We start from the raw sequence: 16,796 nt of genomic DNA, 5'->3' as shown, positions 1-16,796 counted from the left end.
TTCCAGAGAATATTTGACAGAGACAAAGACATAAAGAAATAATGACTGGAAACTTCCCAGATTTGATGAAACACATGAATGTAAACATCAAGAGGCACAGTGAATTCCAAGTAAGATGGTCAGACACCCACTCTGAGACACATTATAATCAAACTCTCAAAGAACAAAGAATCTTAAAAGCAGCAAGAGAGAAGCAAATCATCACATCAGGGGGATCCTCAATGAGGATATCAACAGATTTCTCATCAGAAACTTTGGAGACCAAAAGGCTGTGGACCAATATATTCAAAGTACTAAAAGGAAAAAAAACTCAATAATTTTATATGTGTTAAAACTATCCTTCAGGGGACGCCTGAGTAGCTCCATTGGTTAAGTATCTGCCTTTGGCTCAGGTCATGATCCTGGGGTCCTGGGATCGAGTCCTCCAGTCCCACGTGGGGCTCCCTGCTCAGCAGGGAGTCTGCTTCTCTCTCTGCCTGCCAATTCCCCTGCTTGTGCTTTCTCTCTCTCCCTCTCTGACAAATAAAATCTTAAAAAAAAAAAACAAAAAAACTATCCTTCAAAGTGAGATATTCTGACATAAAACCTAAGAGAGTTTGTGAACACTAGATCTGCCCTGCAAGAAAAGCTCAAGGGAGTTCTGTGTGATGAAATGAAAGGACAGTATATGGTAACTCAAAGATATGAGGAGAAATAAATATTTCAACAAAGGTAAGTACATGGGAAATTATAAAAGCTAGTACTATTTTAAAACAATACTTTTATAAACTATTTTTTGTTTTCTACATGAATAACAGATAAATGCATTAAAAGAAAAGATGTTAGTGTAAGAGCTAACATTACTATAACTTTGATTTCTAACTCCAAATCTAGTTTTCTACATAATTTAGGAAACTAATGCACTTAAAATAATTATTAGTGTATATCTGGGTGCACAGTTTATAAAGATGTAATTTTGTGAGAACAGCCAAAAGGGGTAGGGATGGAGCTGTAAAGGAGCAGAGTTTTTATATGTTATTGAATTTAAGCTGGTATAAAATCAAATTAGAGGGTGACAACCTTAGAATATTAAATGTTATTCCCATGGTAACCACACAAAAAATAACTTTACACAAAGGAAATCAAAAAAGAATTTAAACATTTCTTCACAATCAACTAAACAAACACAGTCAGTAGTAGAGGAAATGAGTTCCAAAAAAGTTATATAAGGCATATTAAAAATAACACGATGACAGATATATATCCCTCCTTGTCAGTAATTAAATAAAAATGAATTAGACTCTCCAATTGTAAGACAGTTGGCGGCAAAATGGATAAAAACACAGGATCCAACTGCATATAATCTATAAGTGACTCACTTGAGATTAAGACACAAGTTAGGGATACCAGGGTAGCTCAGTTGGTTACGCTTCTACCTTCGGCTCAGGTAATGATCCCAAGGTCCTGGGATCGAGTCCTGCATTGGGCTCCTTGCTCAGCAGGGAGCCTGCTTCTCCCTCTGCCTGCCACTTGCCATGCTTGTGTGCGTGCTCTCTCTCTTTCTCTGACAAATAAGTAAATAAAATCTTTAAAAAATAAAATAAAGACACAAGTTCAAATGAAGGGATAAAAAAGACATGCCATGGAAATAATAATAATCAAAAGAGAACTTGGGTGTCTTTACTAATATCAGACAAAATAGACTAAATGGAAAAAGGTTACAAGAAAAAAAGGACAGTATATATTAAAAGGTTCAATACAGCAAGAAGATTCAACAATTATAAATGACAAATCACCAAAATACATGAAGTTAAAACTGACATAATTGAAGAACTGATGTTCTACAATAACAGTTGGGAGTCTTCAATACCCCACTTAAAATAATGTATAGAACAATCAGACCCAAGTAAGGAACTAGAGAACTTAATAAGCCAACTAGATTTAGTAGACATTTAGAGCTAGATTTAACTCTGCCCAGAAACAGCAGTTAGTCAAGAAAAAGAAACAAAAGGCAATCAAATTAGAAAAAAGTAAAATTATCCTGTTTATGTAAAAATCCAGAAGAGTCCACAAAAAAGACCCCTGTTAGAACTAATGAATTCAGCAAAGTAGGATACTAAGTCAACACACAAAAATCAGTTCCATTTCTAAACACAAGAAATAGTCTGAAAAGGAAATCACAAAAATAATTCCATTCATAGTAGCATCAAAAAAAAAATGAAATAGGAATTGATGAAAGACTCGTAAAATAAGACTATAAAACCTTACTGAAAGAAATAAAAGATAAATGGAAACACAGCTTATATTCACAGATTAGAAGACAATATTATTAAAATGTCCATACCACCAAAAGTAATCTATAGATTTATTGCAATCTGTACAAAAATCCCAAAGGCATTTTTAAAAATTTTCATAGAAATAGAAAATTGCATCCTAAAATTTATATAGAATCTCAAAGAACCTCAAAGAGCTAAAAGAGTTTTGAAAAGAGCAAAACTGGAAGACTCACACTGATTTCAGAACTTACTTCAAAGCTACAGAAATCAAAACAGTATGGTATTGGCATAAAGACAGACACATAGACCAGTGGGATAGAATAAAGAGCCTGGAAATAAGGCCACAGATATAGGCTGAAATTATTTTTGAAAAAGAGGTAAGACCAATAGAGAAAGGACAATCTTTTCAATAAACTGCTGGGAAAACTGGATATCCACATGCAAAAGAATGAAGTTGGAACCTTACTAACACTATATACAAACATTAACTCAAACTGGATCAAGAACCTTAATATAAGACTGAAAACAGTAACATTCTTAGGAGAAAACAGAAGTTTCATGACATTGGATTTGTCGATGATTTCTTGTTTACCACACCAAAGGCACAAGTAAGGAAATAAAAGACTAATTAGATTCACGAAAATTTTTAAATTTTGTACATCAGACACACTATCTACAGAATAAAAAGGTAACCCACAAAAGGAAGAAAATATTTGTTAATCATGTCTGATAAGGAGTTAATATCCAGAATATTTAGAGAACTCCTAAAACTCAAATGATTAAAAAAAATCCAATTAATAAAATGGGTAAAGGACTTGAACAGACTCTTCTCCATAGAAGATATATAAATAGCCATTAAAATGAAAAGATATGCAATAACACTACTTATTAGAGAAATGCAAATAAAAAGTACTATAAAATATCACCTCACTGTGAAGTGTATAAACCTGGCAATTCACAGACCTGTACTCTTGGGGCTAATACATTATATGTTTATTTTAAAAAATTATTAAAAAAAATCACCTCATACCTGTTAGGATGCTACTATTAAAAAAAAAAAAAAAACAACAACCAAAAAAAACAAACAAGTGTTGATGAGGATATAGAAAAATCAGAACCCTTGTGTGCTGTTGATGGGAATGTAAAGTGGTACAGCCACTGTGGAAAACAGTACAGCAGTTCCTCAAAAGAAAAAATACCTATGATCCAGCAATTCCACTTCTGAGTATACCGAAAAGAATTGAAAGCAGAGACTAAAGGAGATATTTGTACACCCATTTTCATAGCAGCATTATTCACAGTAGCTGAGACATGGAAGTAAACCAAGTAACCATCTATAGATGAAAAGAACAGGCAAAATGTGGTATACACAAACAATGGAATATTATTCAGCTTTGAAAAGAAATTCTGCAGTATGCCACAACATGGATAGGCCTTGAATGCATTATGCTAAATGAGTTAAATCGGTCACAACATACCATATGATTCCCCTTATATGAGACTATTTAGAATAGTCAAAAGCGTAATGGAGATAGTGGTGGTTGTCAGGGGCTGAGGGGAAGAGGAGAATGTGGGGTTAATTATTTAAGTTTTACAAGATGAAAAAATTGGGATGGATGATGTTGATGGTCACTAATACCACTGAACTGTATGCTTAAAAGTGGTTTTGATGGTAAATTTTATGTGTATTTTGCCACAATAAAAAAGAAACAAAAACATGTATATAAGGGTATGTGTTTTTCCTTTTACCTCAGGTTCCAGTATGGCTTGACATAGCACTGATTTCAGCATAGTTACATCAAAGTTTTTGAGATCTTATGATTTCTTTTCCTTTACTATATCTTATTTTATTTTTATGGAGTTAAACTGACTCATTTGTTTAGTTTTCTATAACACTTAATGCTGTTTTTAAAAAAATGTTGCGATTTGTCTAATGTTTGGAAATATTTTTTCCAAATGTTCATACACATCAAAAAAAAATTGTTAGAAAGTCTGAATCTCTCCTCTCAGATCTCCTTCAGTTTAAACTAGTTGTTCTCTAAGCCTGGTGCATAGCTTGTTGTATCAGGATTTTCCTCTGCTACTATCTTGTGTTGGATATCCTATTTTCTAAACTAGGAGTTCCCTTTTGCTTGGTTTATTTCCTATTTTAATGAAACATGTTCTCTAACAACTCCCTCAGAAGGGGTGCATCTTTTCTGACTCATTGTGTATTTTAAACTATATTTACTTAAAGATAGTTTGGCTGAAGTACATAGAAATAATTTTTCCCGTGCAGTTTTGAAAGTAATAAGTCTGATATCATTCTTGCTCCAGTTTCTTTGCATTTTGGTTATTTTTTTCTTTTGGCAACTTTAGTGATTATCTCTGTCTCTGATGTTTTGAAATTTCATGATGATATGTTCACCAGTCATCCTTTTTCCATTCATTATGATAGGTATTTATTTAATAAGCCTTTGTAATTTGGGTATATATGTTTGGAGCAAGTTTTCTTGTATTATTTCTTTGGCAAATTTTTACTTTTCTTTGTTCATTTTCTCTCTCTTTCTTTTCTCCTATTGATGTGACACTGTATTTCCTGCATTAACTACTCTAGTTGTATGGTATCTTTTTTCTTGCCTTCCTACTTTTTGACTTTTTCATTCAATCTTTAAAAAAAAATTCTAAACTTAATTTCTTATTTTAATTGTCATATATTTAATTTTGAAGAGCTCTTTAATATTTTTATTCTTCCATTTTTCTCTTCATAATTTTTGTAATTGTTTAATGGATATAATAACGTCTTATGCTTTGGAGATATTAAATGTTATTTTTTTTTTCTTTTTGTCCCCAGCAATGTCTCCAATGTCTCCTAGCTCCTTTCTTTATTCCTATCATTTTGATAATTTCTGATGTTAAAGGATGTCTTCAGGGGTGCCTGGGTGGCTCAGTTGGTTAAGCATCCGACTCTTAGTTTTAGCTCGGGTCATGATCTTGTGGTCATGAGATCAAGCCCCGCATCAAGCTCTGCACTCAGAATCTGCCCCAGATTCTCTCTCCCTCTCCCTTCAGCTCATATTCTCTCTCTCTCTCTCACTCTCAAATAAATAAAACCTTTAAAAAAGGTTGTCTAAATAAATAAAGGATGTCTTCAATGGTGTGGTGATTCTTGGCTACCCATATACTAGAGAGTAAAGCACTACCGAGTTCTTTGAATACTTGTTGAATGGGGACAGGGCTTCCTTTATATAGTCATAGAGGTTGTGCACTGCAGAACTCCAAAGGGTACTATTTATATATACTCTCAAAAAGTATTAGATTTACCATATTAGAAATTAAAAATGTGATATCTAAAAAAATTGCAACTTTTAAAAATCAAACTAATAAACCTACTATATAGTTACATAAATAACATATTTTTCTGAGAAATAATTATTTTCCAAAACACAAGAAACTTAGAACACTGATACCATTTTGTACTTTAGCGTATCTTTGTAATGTCTAGTTAAGTAGAAGAAAACTGGATTTACGTGTTTCTGCGTTCAGTCTGTTGTGATATGTTGTTATTGTGGTTGAAATATATAAGAATATCTAGCCTTACATGTTACTTCAACAATATTTTCAAATAATTGTGATTTTTTTTGATACTACATCAAAAATAGACAAGTTGAAGATTTCTTAAAGGTTTTTTGCAATGTAGAATCTCACTCCATATCACTGAACTTTTTAAGCTTTGATACATTCAAATCTGTTGGTCTATCTGGATCTGTTATTCATGCATGATTTTATAACATCATCAATTAGTCATTTGGAAAATACTGGTTCGCTGAGTTACATAGATCCTGCAAGTGTTGACATCTTTTATGTATCATACCAAGTCATTGATATTAGCATAAATCTAATCAATGGTGGATACAAGTTTTCCTAAAATTTACCATGTGTTTGAATTTTATTACTGACGAAAAGCACTGTCGGTTGTTTTCTTTGATGTGATAGGCTTACTTTGTCAATTTTCAAGAAAATATCTCCTAAATAAGTAAGTCTGAATATTCATAGTTTGACATTCATCCTTTAAAATAAAAACGATGTTCTGTGAAATAATTGTGCCAAAGTTCAGCTTGCAACTCAATCATAGATAATTGCAGAGCTTTATGCATACTTACTTTTTTATCACACAGAAAATTCAAAAGACATGAACTTAAAGATTGATATTTAATAAAGTGAATTTTACTGCTGGTGTTTGCCAGTGAAGAATACAGTGATTACTAGTATAGTTTGGTTTGATGCCACTGCCTTGATTCATGTTAAGACGCCAGCATGCCAGCATATTTACCCACTACTGGTTTTGTACCAAGAGTTTTAATTTCACTGCCTCCTAAAAGTGTCTTGGAGGCCCGAGGTATCCGTGAGATACACTTGGAGAACTGCTGCCATGGATTATAATGTGATGGTTAGTTAATCCTCTTGAATTTGTGCTCTATACAATCTGCACAGTCTGTGTGGGAATTGTTTAGACTTCACCATAAGAAAATCAGATGCTAAGCTGACTCTTTAGTGAAGAAGATACTTTCAAAGTCATTATGGGAAACCTTGTCCTCCTTGAGACTGATAATTTTCTCCAAAGAAGAGTGTTCTAGATTCCAGCTGTTGGTGGTAAGAGTGATTCCTCTGGGTGCTGGCATTCTGGGAGCCAGGCAGAGGAAGAATTGTGGGGACCTTTATTCAGTTTATGGACTTTGACTAAATTTTTGTTTTCTCCCAGTGCCTCATGGCTTCCCTTTGCCGTTCCTGGTGTTCACAAGTGTAAATTGTCTCTAGTTCAGAAAGTTAACTTTTAGCTTCTGCGGTAAAGGAAGGAATAGGTATCTGTTGTGTGAATGAGGGAAAGAGCATTGGATTTCTCAGCAGTCTTTGTGTTTCATTTTTTATGTACTGGTTCAGATTGCTTCAGTTCTCTGGGCAAATTTTCTTCTCCTTGCACTCCTCTGCTCAGATACTTAGTTGTAACTTCCTCCATGTTGCAAAGTCAACTTCTCAGCCACTTTCCATCTAAAAATGTGTTGACATCTCATTGACAGTTAGTATACTTTAGTGTTTTCATGGTCTTTATGAATGAAAATGTTTTATGTCTTTGCCTCATTTTACCAGGGTTTTAGAAGAGTAAAAAAAAAAAAAAAATGTGATTAATACACCATTATCAATTTCACACTCCTCAGTCAATCACTGTACTAGTTAAGAGCTAGACCTAGATTTGGATCTTCACCATTTATTTTGGTTATTGCCTGGGGTTTTCTACTTAACCTACATAGTTTGTATTTCCTACTATAGAAATGGAATTGAGAATGTCTAATATGATTAAAGGAGATAGTAAAGCTCTTAACATACTACCTCATGCATCATATGTGCTTAATGATTGGTAATTATTATGAACTGTTAAGCTGGCCTCTGGCTCACTGAAGTTTTACTATGAAAAGCAGGTATTATAACTGGATAACTGTTTCATGACCTTGATTCAGAGACTTCTAGTATACTGAGATTCTTACAGATTTTTTTAAGAGTTTTAAAAATTCTGTTTTTAATTTTGAGAATTATTATATAGTACATACTTTAGATTAATACATGTTTTTTTTCTATTTCTTAGCTGTATTAGGTACACACTTAAGTTCCCTTAATCCAGAAAGTTTAGTATACTTAGAGTAGTTTAAGTTTAACCATGAATATAAAAGAAACATATTCTTAATCATTTCAGGAAATTGCAAGACCTAATATGGCTGAAGGAGAAACAGAAACATCAAATTCTGAAAGGTAAATATAAGGAAAAACTGAATGTCTTGAAATTAAACAACATAAAAAGCTGATATTTGAGCTGTATTATTTTAGTTGACATTTTATTTGTTAGTTTAATTTAAAAATTTTTGAAATTTTAATATAACATAAACATACTGTAGATCCTTAATTTTGAAATCTTTTAAACATCCTTTAAACATCTTATAGTTGTTAAATTTTTAACTAATCTTTTTACTAGTAAATAAAATGTTAACAGATTTTAATTGCCCCTATTAAATGAAAACAATTACAGGATCCTACAAGTTACAAAATGAGGACAATTTTTGCAGAGAGGTGATCTTAAAATCTTTTTTTGCTAAAGTATTTTCAGAAGCTTCATAAAGCTACTTCTGTGGTGGGACCTTAACAGAAAAGTTTCAAACTTCAGGGATTGGCTTTAAAAAAATTTAATTCTCTGATCAACACTAAAGACCACAGACATTTTTTCTTCTTTCAATATTTTATTTAAATTCAGATTAGTTAACAAGTAACATAGTTAAAGTTTCAGGGGTAGAATTTAGAAATTCATCACTAGCATATATCATCCAGTGCTGTTCATAACAAGTGCTCTCCTTAATGCCATCACCTATTTCTACCTCCCTCCATCAACCCTCAGTTTTTTCCCTGTAGTTAAGAGTCTCTTACCATTTGCCTCCCTCTCTGTTTTTATCTCAGTGTGGTTTATCTCAGTGTGGTTTTGATTTGAATTTCCTTGATGGCTAATGATGATGAACATTTTTTCATGTGTCTGTTAGCCATTTGTTTGTCTTCTTTGGAGAGGTGTCTTCTCATGTCTTCTGCCCATTTTTTGACTTGATTATTTGTTTTTTGGGTGTTGAGTTTGAGAAATTTAATAGATCTTGCATATCAGCCCTTTGTCTGTAGTGTCATTTGCAAATATCTTCTCCCATTCTGTAGGTTGCCTCTTTGTTTTCTTGACGGTTTCCTTTGCTGTGCAGAAGCTTTTTATCTTGATGAAGTCCCAAAAGTTCATTTTCACTTTTGTTTCCCTTGCTTTTGGAGACATGTCTTGAATGAAGTTGCTGTGGCTGATGTCAAAGAGGTTACTGCCTAAGTTCTCCTCTGGGATTTTGATGGATTCCTGTCTCACATTGAGGTCATTCATCCATTTTATCTTTGTGTACATGTAAGAGAATGGTCAAATTTCATTCTTCTGTATATAACTGTCCAATTTTCCCAGCACCATTTATTGAAAAGACTTTTTCCCCATTGGATATTTTTTCCTGCTTTGTCAAAGATTAGTTGACCATAGAGTTGAGGGTTCCTCTCTGGGCTGTCTATTCTGTTCTGTTGGTCTGTGTGTCTGTTTTTGTACCATGCTGTCTTGTTGATCACAGCTTTGTGATATAGCTTGTAATCCGGCAGCATGATGCCCCCAGTTTTGTTTTTCTTTTTCAACATTTCCTTGGTGATTCAGGGTCTTTTCTGGTTCCATACAAATTTTAGAATTGTTTGTTCCATCATTTTGAAAAATGCCATTGGTATTTTGATTGGAATGATGTTGAAAGTATAGATTGCTCTGGACAGGATAGACATTTTAACAATGTCTGTTCTTCCAATCCATGAGCATGGAATGTTTTTCCATCTTTTTGTGTCTTCTTCAGTTTCTCTCCTGAGTGTTTTGTAGTTCCTAGAGTATAGATCCTTTACCTCTTTGTTTAGATTTATTCCAAAGTATCTTATGGATAAAGAAGATGTGGTCTGTATACACAATGGAATATTATTCAGCCATCAGAAAGGATGAATACCCAACTTTTGCATCAACATGGATGGGACTGGAGGAGATTATGCTAAGTGAAAATAAGTCAAACAGAGAAAATCAATTATATGGTTTCACTTATTTGTGGAACATAAGGAATAGTATGGAGGACAGTAGGAAAAGGAAGGGAAAAATGAAGGGGGGAAAAATCAGAGTGGGAGATGAACCATGAGATACTTTGGACTCTGGGAAAGAAACTGAGGGTTTTAGAAGGGACGGAGGGGGATGGGGGAGCCTGGTGATGGGTATTAAGGAGGGCACAGATTGCATGGGGCACTGGGTGTTATACGCAAACAATGAATCATGGAACACTACATCAAGAACTAATGATGTACCATATCATTAGTTGACTAACATAACATAATAATAAAAAAAAGAATGAATATTTTTTAAAAAGCTTTCTTAGCAAAAGAGAATCTAACATTCTAATTAGACCTTAATTCCAAAAATTTTATTTTGTCTTTTAAATTAAGTAATCTCCGCATGTCTGCCTTTATGTGGTGTATCTTATATATACCTATACATCATCAGGGGTAGGGTGCTTTTTAATCGAATGAGATTGATTAGTCTATTGCCCCTGAAAAGAAAATTATGGAATAAGGCCTTATGAAGTTGTCTCTTAGACTTTACTAGAAAAATAATCTAGTCCTTTCTTCACCTAGAATTTGGGGACAGGACAGTGGTTAACAAAAATTCAATGAAGGCGTTAGGAAAAGCAGACTAATCACTTCTCTATAATTTAATATTTTCTGTAAATTGTAGTTAGTCTAGTAAGATCTGAATAAAAATAATAATAATATAAATTTAAATGAGGAAAATATTGTAGTTGTTTGTAGATGGTATAATTGACCTAAAAGATCCAAGAAAAATCAGCTAAGAATGAAGTTAATGAGAGTATTAATTAAGGTAGTTTGGTATAAAAATTGAATGTTGCAGTATGCCAATAACATGTGATTACAAAATATAATGGACAAAGGAGTTAATTCACAATAACAAAAATGAGAAATGTACAGGATCTAAATGAAGAAAAATGAAAACTTACCGTGACAGAAAATAACTAATTATTAACTAATGCATGATAGGCCATTTTCCCAAATTAATTTATAGGTTTCTTAATGAATATTTAGTTAAAAAATCCTAATGGGATTTGGTTTAGAAACCAGTGGTGTTTAAAGGAAGTTTCATATTTTTCTATTTACTACCATAATTTATTAAATCATTGCTCTCTTGTTAGATATTTGGTTGTTTCTGTATTCACTTTTTTTTTTTTTTTTTAAGATTTTGTTCATTGAGAGAGCAAGCAAGAGAACTGTCACAAGCCAGGGAGAGTGGCATGGCAGGCAGAGGGAGAGACAGATTCCTGGCTGAGCAGGGAACCTGACCTGGGGCTTGATCCCAGGATCTGGGGATCATGACCTGAGCCCAAGGCAGACACTTAATCAACTGAGCCACTCAGGCACCCCTCTGTATTTGCTATTTAAACATTGTTTTTATGAGCATTCTTGTACAGATGTTTTTTACATTTTTACACTGTTAAACTTAGGGAAAAAAGTAGTGGATAGTAGGTGATTTGCTGTATTAAATAATAAAACATATTGTTAATCTATAATTGGTAAGACTTGGTGGTATTCGCCCAAGAACAGTCCAAAGACAGATCAGAACAAAATAAATAGCAGACTTATTTAACTTATATAAATGTAAGTTAGTAAGTAATAAATGACCATTTGATAATGTTGCTTTGATATTTTATCTGTTCATTCAGAAAAAGTCCAAATTCCAGGTAGATTAATAGAAGAAATAAGATATCTGTAATCATTAAATTTATTTTGGGTAAAATAAGTATTGTAACATCTAAATAAGGAGCTGGAGATTCTCTTTAAAGTCTTCTGTTTCTAATGTTTTATGATGCACTATATACTTTCTGTTAACATGTTAGGACAGTAGGGAACACACAGACACACTCATATACACAAAAATATTTATGTATACACATATTTATGTATGCATATTGTATATTTAGATATTTTTTCAGGCATGTGTTTATATTTTTTTAAGTAAAACTTAAAAATTAGAGAAATGAGAAATTTTTATGAATACATAGTTGATCTTGCATAGGGAAAGACATTTTAAGATGATATATAAATCATTTAAAAAATGTTTTTTTCTCATGGGGCACCTGGGTGGCTCAGTGGGTTGAATGAAGCCTCTGCCTTCGGGTCACATCTTGATCCTGGGGTCCTGGGTTCGAGCCCTGCATCAGGCTCTCTGCACAACTGGGAGCCTGCTTCTTCCTCTCTTTCTGCCTGCCTCTCTGCCTGCTTGTGATCTCTGTCTGTCAAATAAATAAAATCTTAAAAAAAAATGTTTTTTTTTCTCAAATATATTCACTTCTTATTTAAAGTACTCATACAAATTAATAAAAATGCTTAAATTTCAACTAAAGACAAGCAATGGTGTGAATAGATAAAAGTAATGATTACCAGGACTAAAACCAGTTTCAATAGATTCCCCAGGTCTCCTTTTAACATGTGGCTCTGGAGTTTCTCACTCTCTTGCCTAAGAAAATGGCCACTCCTAAATCCTAAATTCTAACATGACAAGGACTTGGGACCTGCATTATTCTTTTCCTTTTTGGCAAATGTACCTAGACCTTTTTTTTTTTTTTTTAAGAGCATGTCTTTATTTTGATAGTGTTCAAATACATTGTGTTCTGAAAAAATACATAACAAATGGCTTTATTTTTTCAGTAAACAAGATAAAGCTTCAGAGGAAGAAAAAAATGGATGTGATACAAATTCATTTGAAGGCTCATTAGCAACAAAAAGTGAAGAAAGCATAACAGTTTCAAATAAGGAAAATGATACCTGTCTCGGAGACCAAAAGACCGGGTTAAAGAATATCTTCAGTCATGATTCAAATATTGATGCAGATAAAGTAGAAAAGGAAAAACAAATAGAGCACATTTGTCAGAAAACAGAGTTGAAGATGTGTCAAAGTTCAGGAAACATAAATTCATGTGATCAGATTGAAGATTCCAACTCCAGTGAAACTAGGTTTTCTTCGAAGAATATTAAGGATTTGCGGTTAACATCTGGTGATGTTAGCATTGACCAGTTTTTGAGAAAAAGAGATGAACCTGAATCTGTTAGTTCTGATGTTAGTGAGCAAGGCAGTATTCATTTAGAACCTTTGACTCCATCAGAGGTACTTGAGTATGAAGCCACAGAGATTCTTCAGAAAGGTAGTGGTGATCCTTCAGCCAAGACTGATGAAGTAGAGTCTGATCAAACTGACAGTGTTCCTGGAGAAAATAGCCCTAGCGCAACAGAGACAACAGTAGACCTGGCAGATGAAAAAGAAAGAAGTTGAAATGTATTAGTCATTCTCAGTTTAGTGTACCAATGATAAGAACATTTGGAACAGTGCTATCAGGTGAGCTCAGTGGTGCTGTTTTAGAGTTCAGAAAGAGAAAAATGTGAAGGAAGTCATTTGTATACACTTTACCTGTATGTTCAACCCAGATTCTTAAATCAACTCACTGAAAATAGCATGATTTCTATGGATTTCCAGGAAGCCTTTAACACATAACAGGATTTTAGTGAAAGTACGTTTGCAATGGAAAATTCTCATTTAACAGTTTGTGAGGAGAACTTTGTGGCCAGTATGAATTGATTATTAGAATATTAATTATAATAATTAACTTTTTGAAACTTACATCAATCCTAAGCTAAAAGTTCTTATTACCTATGTATCCTTTTCAGTTAACTTAAAGGAAGAGATTTGGAAACCCCATACCTTTTGGGAATAATTGATTAAAAATAATGGCTGATAGGCATTTTTAATGAAGGCTTCATTTTAAGTATGATGCTGGCAAATGGAGCACGCTTAGAGTGCTAAATTAATTGATCTAATGAGAATTTGGATGAACATAAAATCAATTTTGGATTTAATATAACATTCCAGACTGTCAGAAGCATGTAAACAGAATATTTGAATCTGTGTACCTCCATACAAGTGTTAGCCTGCCAGGCTGTAAGCTTACCTTAATTAAACTTTCAGTGAAAGTGAAATTATTAAGATATAAATTTATATTTGTGCTTTTTGTCAATGTGTAAGCTGTGCAGAAATCCTTGATGTGCTAGTTGTATAAAATAGAAACCCATTGTTCAAACTCCTGTAGCTGTTATGCTTTTAATATTGTTTTAATGATCTTTAGAAATAGACCCATAAAATGGTCTGGAAGCCAAACCAAAGTATGGTATAATGTAGATATTGTAAAGCAGTAAACTGAAAACATGTCCTGGCTCATGCCATGTTTAAGTGACTTTTTCTTTAATTGTAAAATAGAAACTTCAAATGGGACCTAAAGCAGTGATGTAAAAACTTGGTTTGGGTTATTTAGTCTAATTTATCCGTATCCTATTTTATCCATAAAATGGCTGCTAAATTGATTTTTCAGTTTTTTTTATCATCTAGAAAATAATAGATATAGAAATAAATAATATGAATAACAGTAGTTTGCTTTAAAGTACTAAAAAAATTTTACTTAAAATGCTACATTTTTACTTCTTAAAATGTGCTTTGAATTCTTAAATTTTGTTTCACTGAATGTTAAATGTTTTAAACGGCTATTAAAATTCTGCTGTATATAGTAGTTTTTGAGTAAATATTTGCAATAAAAATCTGTCCCTGAATAATTTTATTTTTCAGAAAACTGCTTGAGTCGGATTCCCTTTGGCGCCTTTAGAAATTGTATACTTGTTCAAGGAAATTTCATGTTAAATTTAGCGGTAGGATTTCATTCTGTATTCTTTAATTGATGCATGATTTATTTTAAATTAGGACTTAAGTGCAGGGGATAATACTGTTAATGTTTGCAGAGAATAGATTTACTTTAAAAATTCTTTTACTCAGGTGCCTCGTTAGCGCAGTAGGTAGCGCGTCAGTCTCATAAAAATTCTTTTACTTAAAGAGAAAAATAATTTACTATTATAGTTTTCTATCCGTTCAGCAAATTAAAGAGGCTAAATAAGCAAAATATATTACTGACTTAGTTTCTTGAAAAGTTGTTCTTGGAAGGCCAAATATTTTCATCTTTCCTGCTACCAAGAAAAGATAGGGAGAGAGGGATGTTAGCTGTTACATTTCATCTTGTTGAAACATAAATCTATAGCAGACAAATTTTTGGAGTAATTTAAATCTTAGGAAGAGCAAAGAATGGAAGGAAGTCTATTCCTATGTAAAGACGTAATATCTTTACGTCTAAACGTAAAGACCATTTTCTGGATCCTGTTTAATTAGTTACCAAACCTATCACGTAATGCTACAAAACTCTAGATTACTATGCCAAGATAAGTCTCTAAATGACACTGTTATCCCTTTGAGCTTTGGGTAGTTCCTTCTGCTGTGGCTCTATGTACTTTTAGAGTAGTGGTAGCTAATCAATGAGCTGTTTATACCTATCCACTATGAGAAAAGGAACCTGTACAAGTTCTTCAATGAGAAAGTCTGCCAATGAAAACAAATGTAGTTGAAATAACCATTGTACTTGGTTAACATAATTGATTTATGTTCTCACACCATCTCATCTCACTTCCATTCAGGAACAAACAGTTCTGGTGTGCAAATCAAACCTTTGAGTAGCAATGCTTTAGTTCAGTGGTCAGCAAACTTCTTCTGTGTAGGGCCAGATAGTAAATAATTGTGGGCCGCGTGGTCACAATTATTCAACTCTTCCTTGTAGTTTGAAAGCAGCTGTAGATGCAATGTGAATGATAGTCTGCTTGTGTTCCAATAAAACTTTATTTACAAAACAAGAATGTTTGGCCAATGGATTGTGGTTTACCTGTGCCTGCTTTAGAGTGCTTAGACTACCTTAATATAACAGGGAGAGCCAATGATGCACTCTAGTGACTGCCTAAGAACTACCTACTAAGTAAGGTGCCTTAGTATATTATAGTTCCCTGTTACCTAACAATAAAATCATGGTTGATTCTAAGTGCAGTTCAATGACACTATGAAGCATTGTATTCATTTTGTGGGGTATACTTTTTTTTTTTTTAAAGATTTTATTTATTTATTTGACAGACAGAGATCACAAGTAGGCAGAGAGGCAGGCAGAGAGAGAGGAGGAAACAGGCTCCCCACAGAGCAGAGAGCCTGATGCGGGGCTCTATCCCAGGACCCTGGGATCATGACCTGAGCCGAAGGCAGAGGCTTTAACCCACTGAGCCACCCAGGCGCCCCTGTGGGGTATACTTTTAATTTACACTGAAACTCTGAATGCCATCTTTATTTGTGTTATTTCTTCCCCTTTGCTTCTCTCCAGTGTTTTAGGGAGGAAATTGGAATTTTTTTCATCCCAAAACAGTTTTTAAGATCTAAACATTTTAAAAAGGAACTGACAAGATACAAGTCACCTTGTTTTAGCTATAAGTAAAAAAGATAAGGAAACCAAATATCTAAGCAGTTATTTGCTTAAGGGTACAAAGCTAGGATTTAAATGAAATTTGATCTGATTCTGAAATTAGTGTTTTCTCCCATATCTATAATTATATTGAATGTCTGTTTTTAAAATAAATTACCTTTTTGCAAATAACCCTCCCATTGATGGTACTAATTGTAGTTTTATTTACTCATATGGTAATTATATGCATTTGGAATGGAGGACTTATTAACCTAAAGAAAAGGACCTAATGATCTCTTTTATTAATAGGATTTAAGGAATTTTACCTCAGGAATATTACCAAGGAATAATAATATATTAATATATTATTAATATAGTAAATGAATATATTATTAATAGGAAAGATAGCAAGTAATTTAAAGATATACTTTGTATAATAATTATAGAAGTTTTAACATCATCAAGTATTTATAGATTTCTGTAATGTCATTTTTTTAGTTCATGGTTGACATGATCGTTTTTTGTTCCATCAAAATTGTTATTCCGAAAC

General features: G+C 33.1%; 1 protein-coding gene across 8 annotated transcripts in view; it reads left to right on the top strand.

The window, feature by feature from the left end:
* The window catches only part of ZNF280D (zinc finger protein 280D), a 141,227-nt gene extending 125,344 nt beyond the window's left edge, over positions 1-15,883 (top strand). For 3 of the 8 annotated variants that reach the window (XM_046008437.1, XM_046008438.1, XM_046008436.1), the window contains exons 17-18: positions 7,984-8,039; positions 12,588-15,883. In XM_046008437.1, the coding sequence (XP_045864393.1) occupies positions 7,984-8,039; positions 12,588-13,209 (678 nt within the window). In that variant the 3' untranslated portion in view covers positions 13,210-15,883. Of the gene's footprint in view, positions 1-7,983; positions 8,040-12,587 lie in introns of those variants that run through there. The other 5 variants (XM_046008439.1, XM_046008435.1, XM_046008434.1 and 2 more) reach the window with 3 other exon arrangements.
* Positions 15,884-16,796: the final 913 nt, after the last annotated feature.

This window comes from Meles meles, chromosome 6 (genome assembly GCF_922984935.1).
Source record: "Meles meles chromosome 6, mMelMel3.1 paternal haplotype, whole genome shotgun sequence".
NCBI classification, from domain to species: Eukaryota; Metazoa; Chordata; class Mammalia; order Carnivora; family Mustelidae; genus Meles; species Meles meles.
The sequence above is the reverse complement of the archived record's forward strand: the minus strand, read 5'-3'. Positions and strand labels throughout refer to the sequence as shown.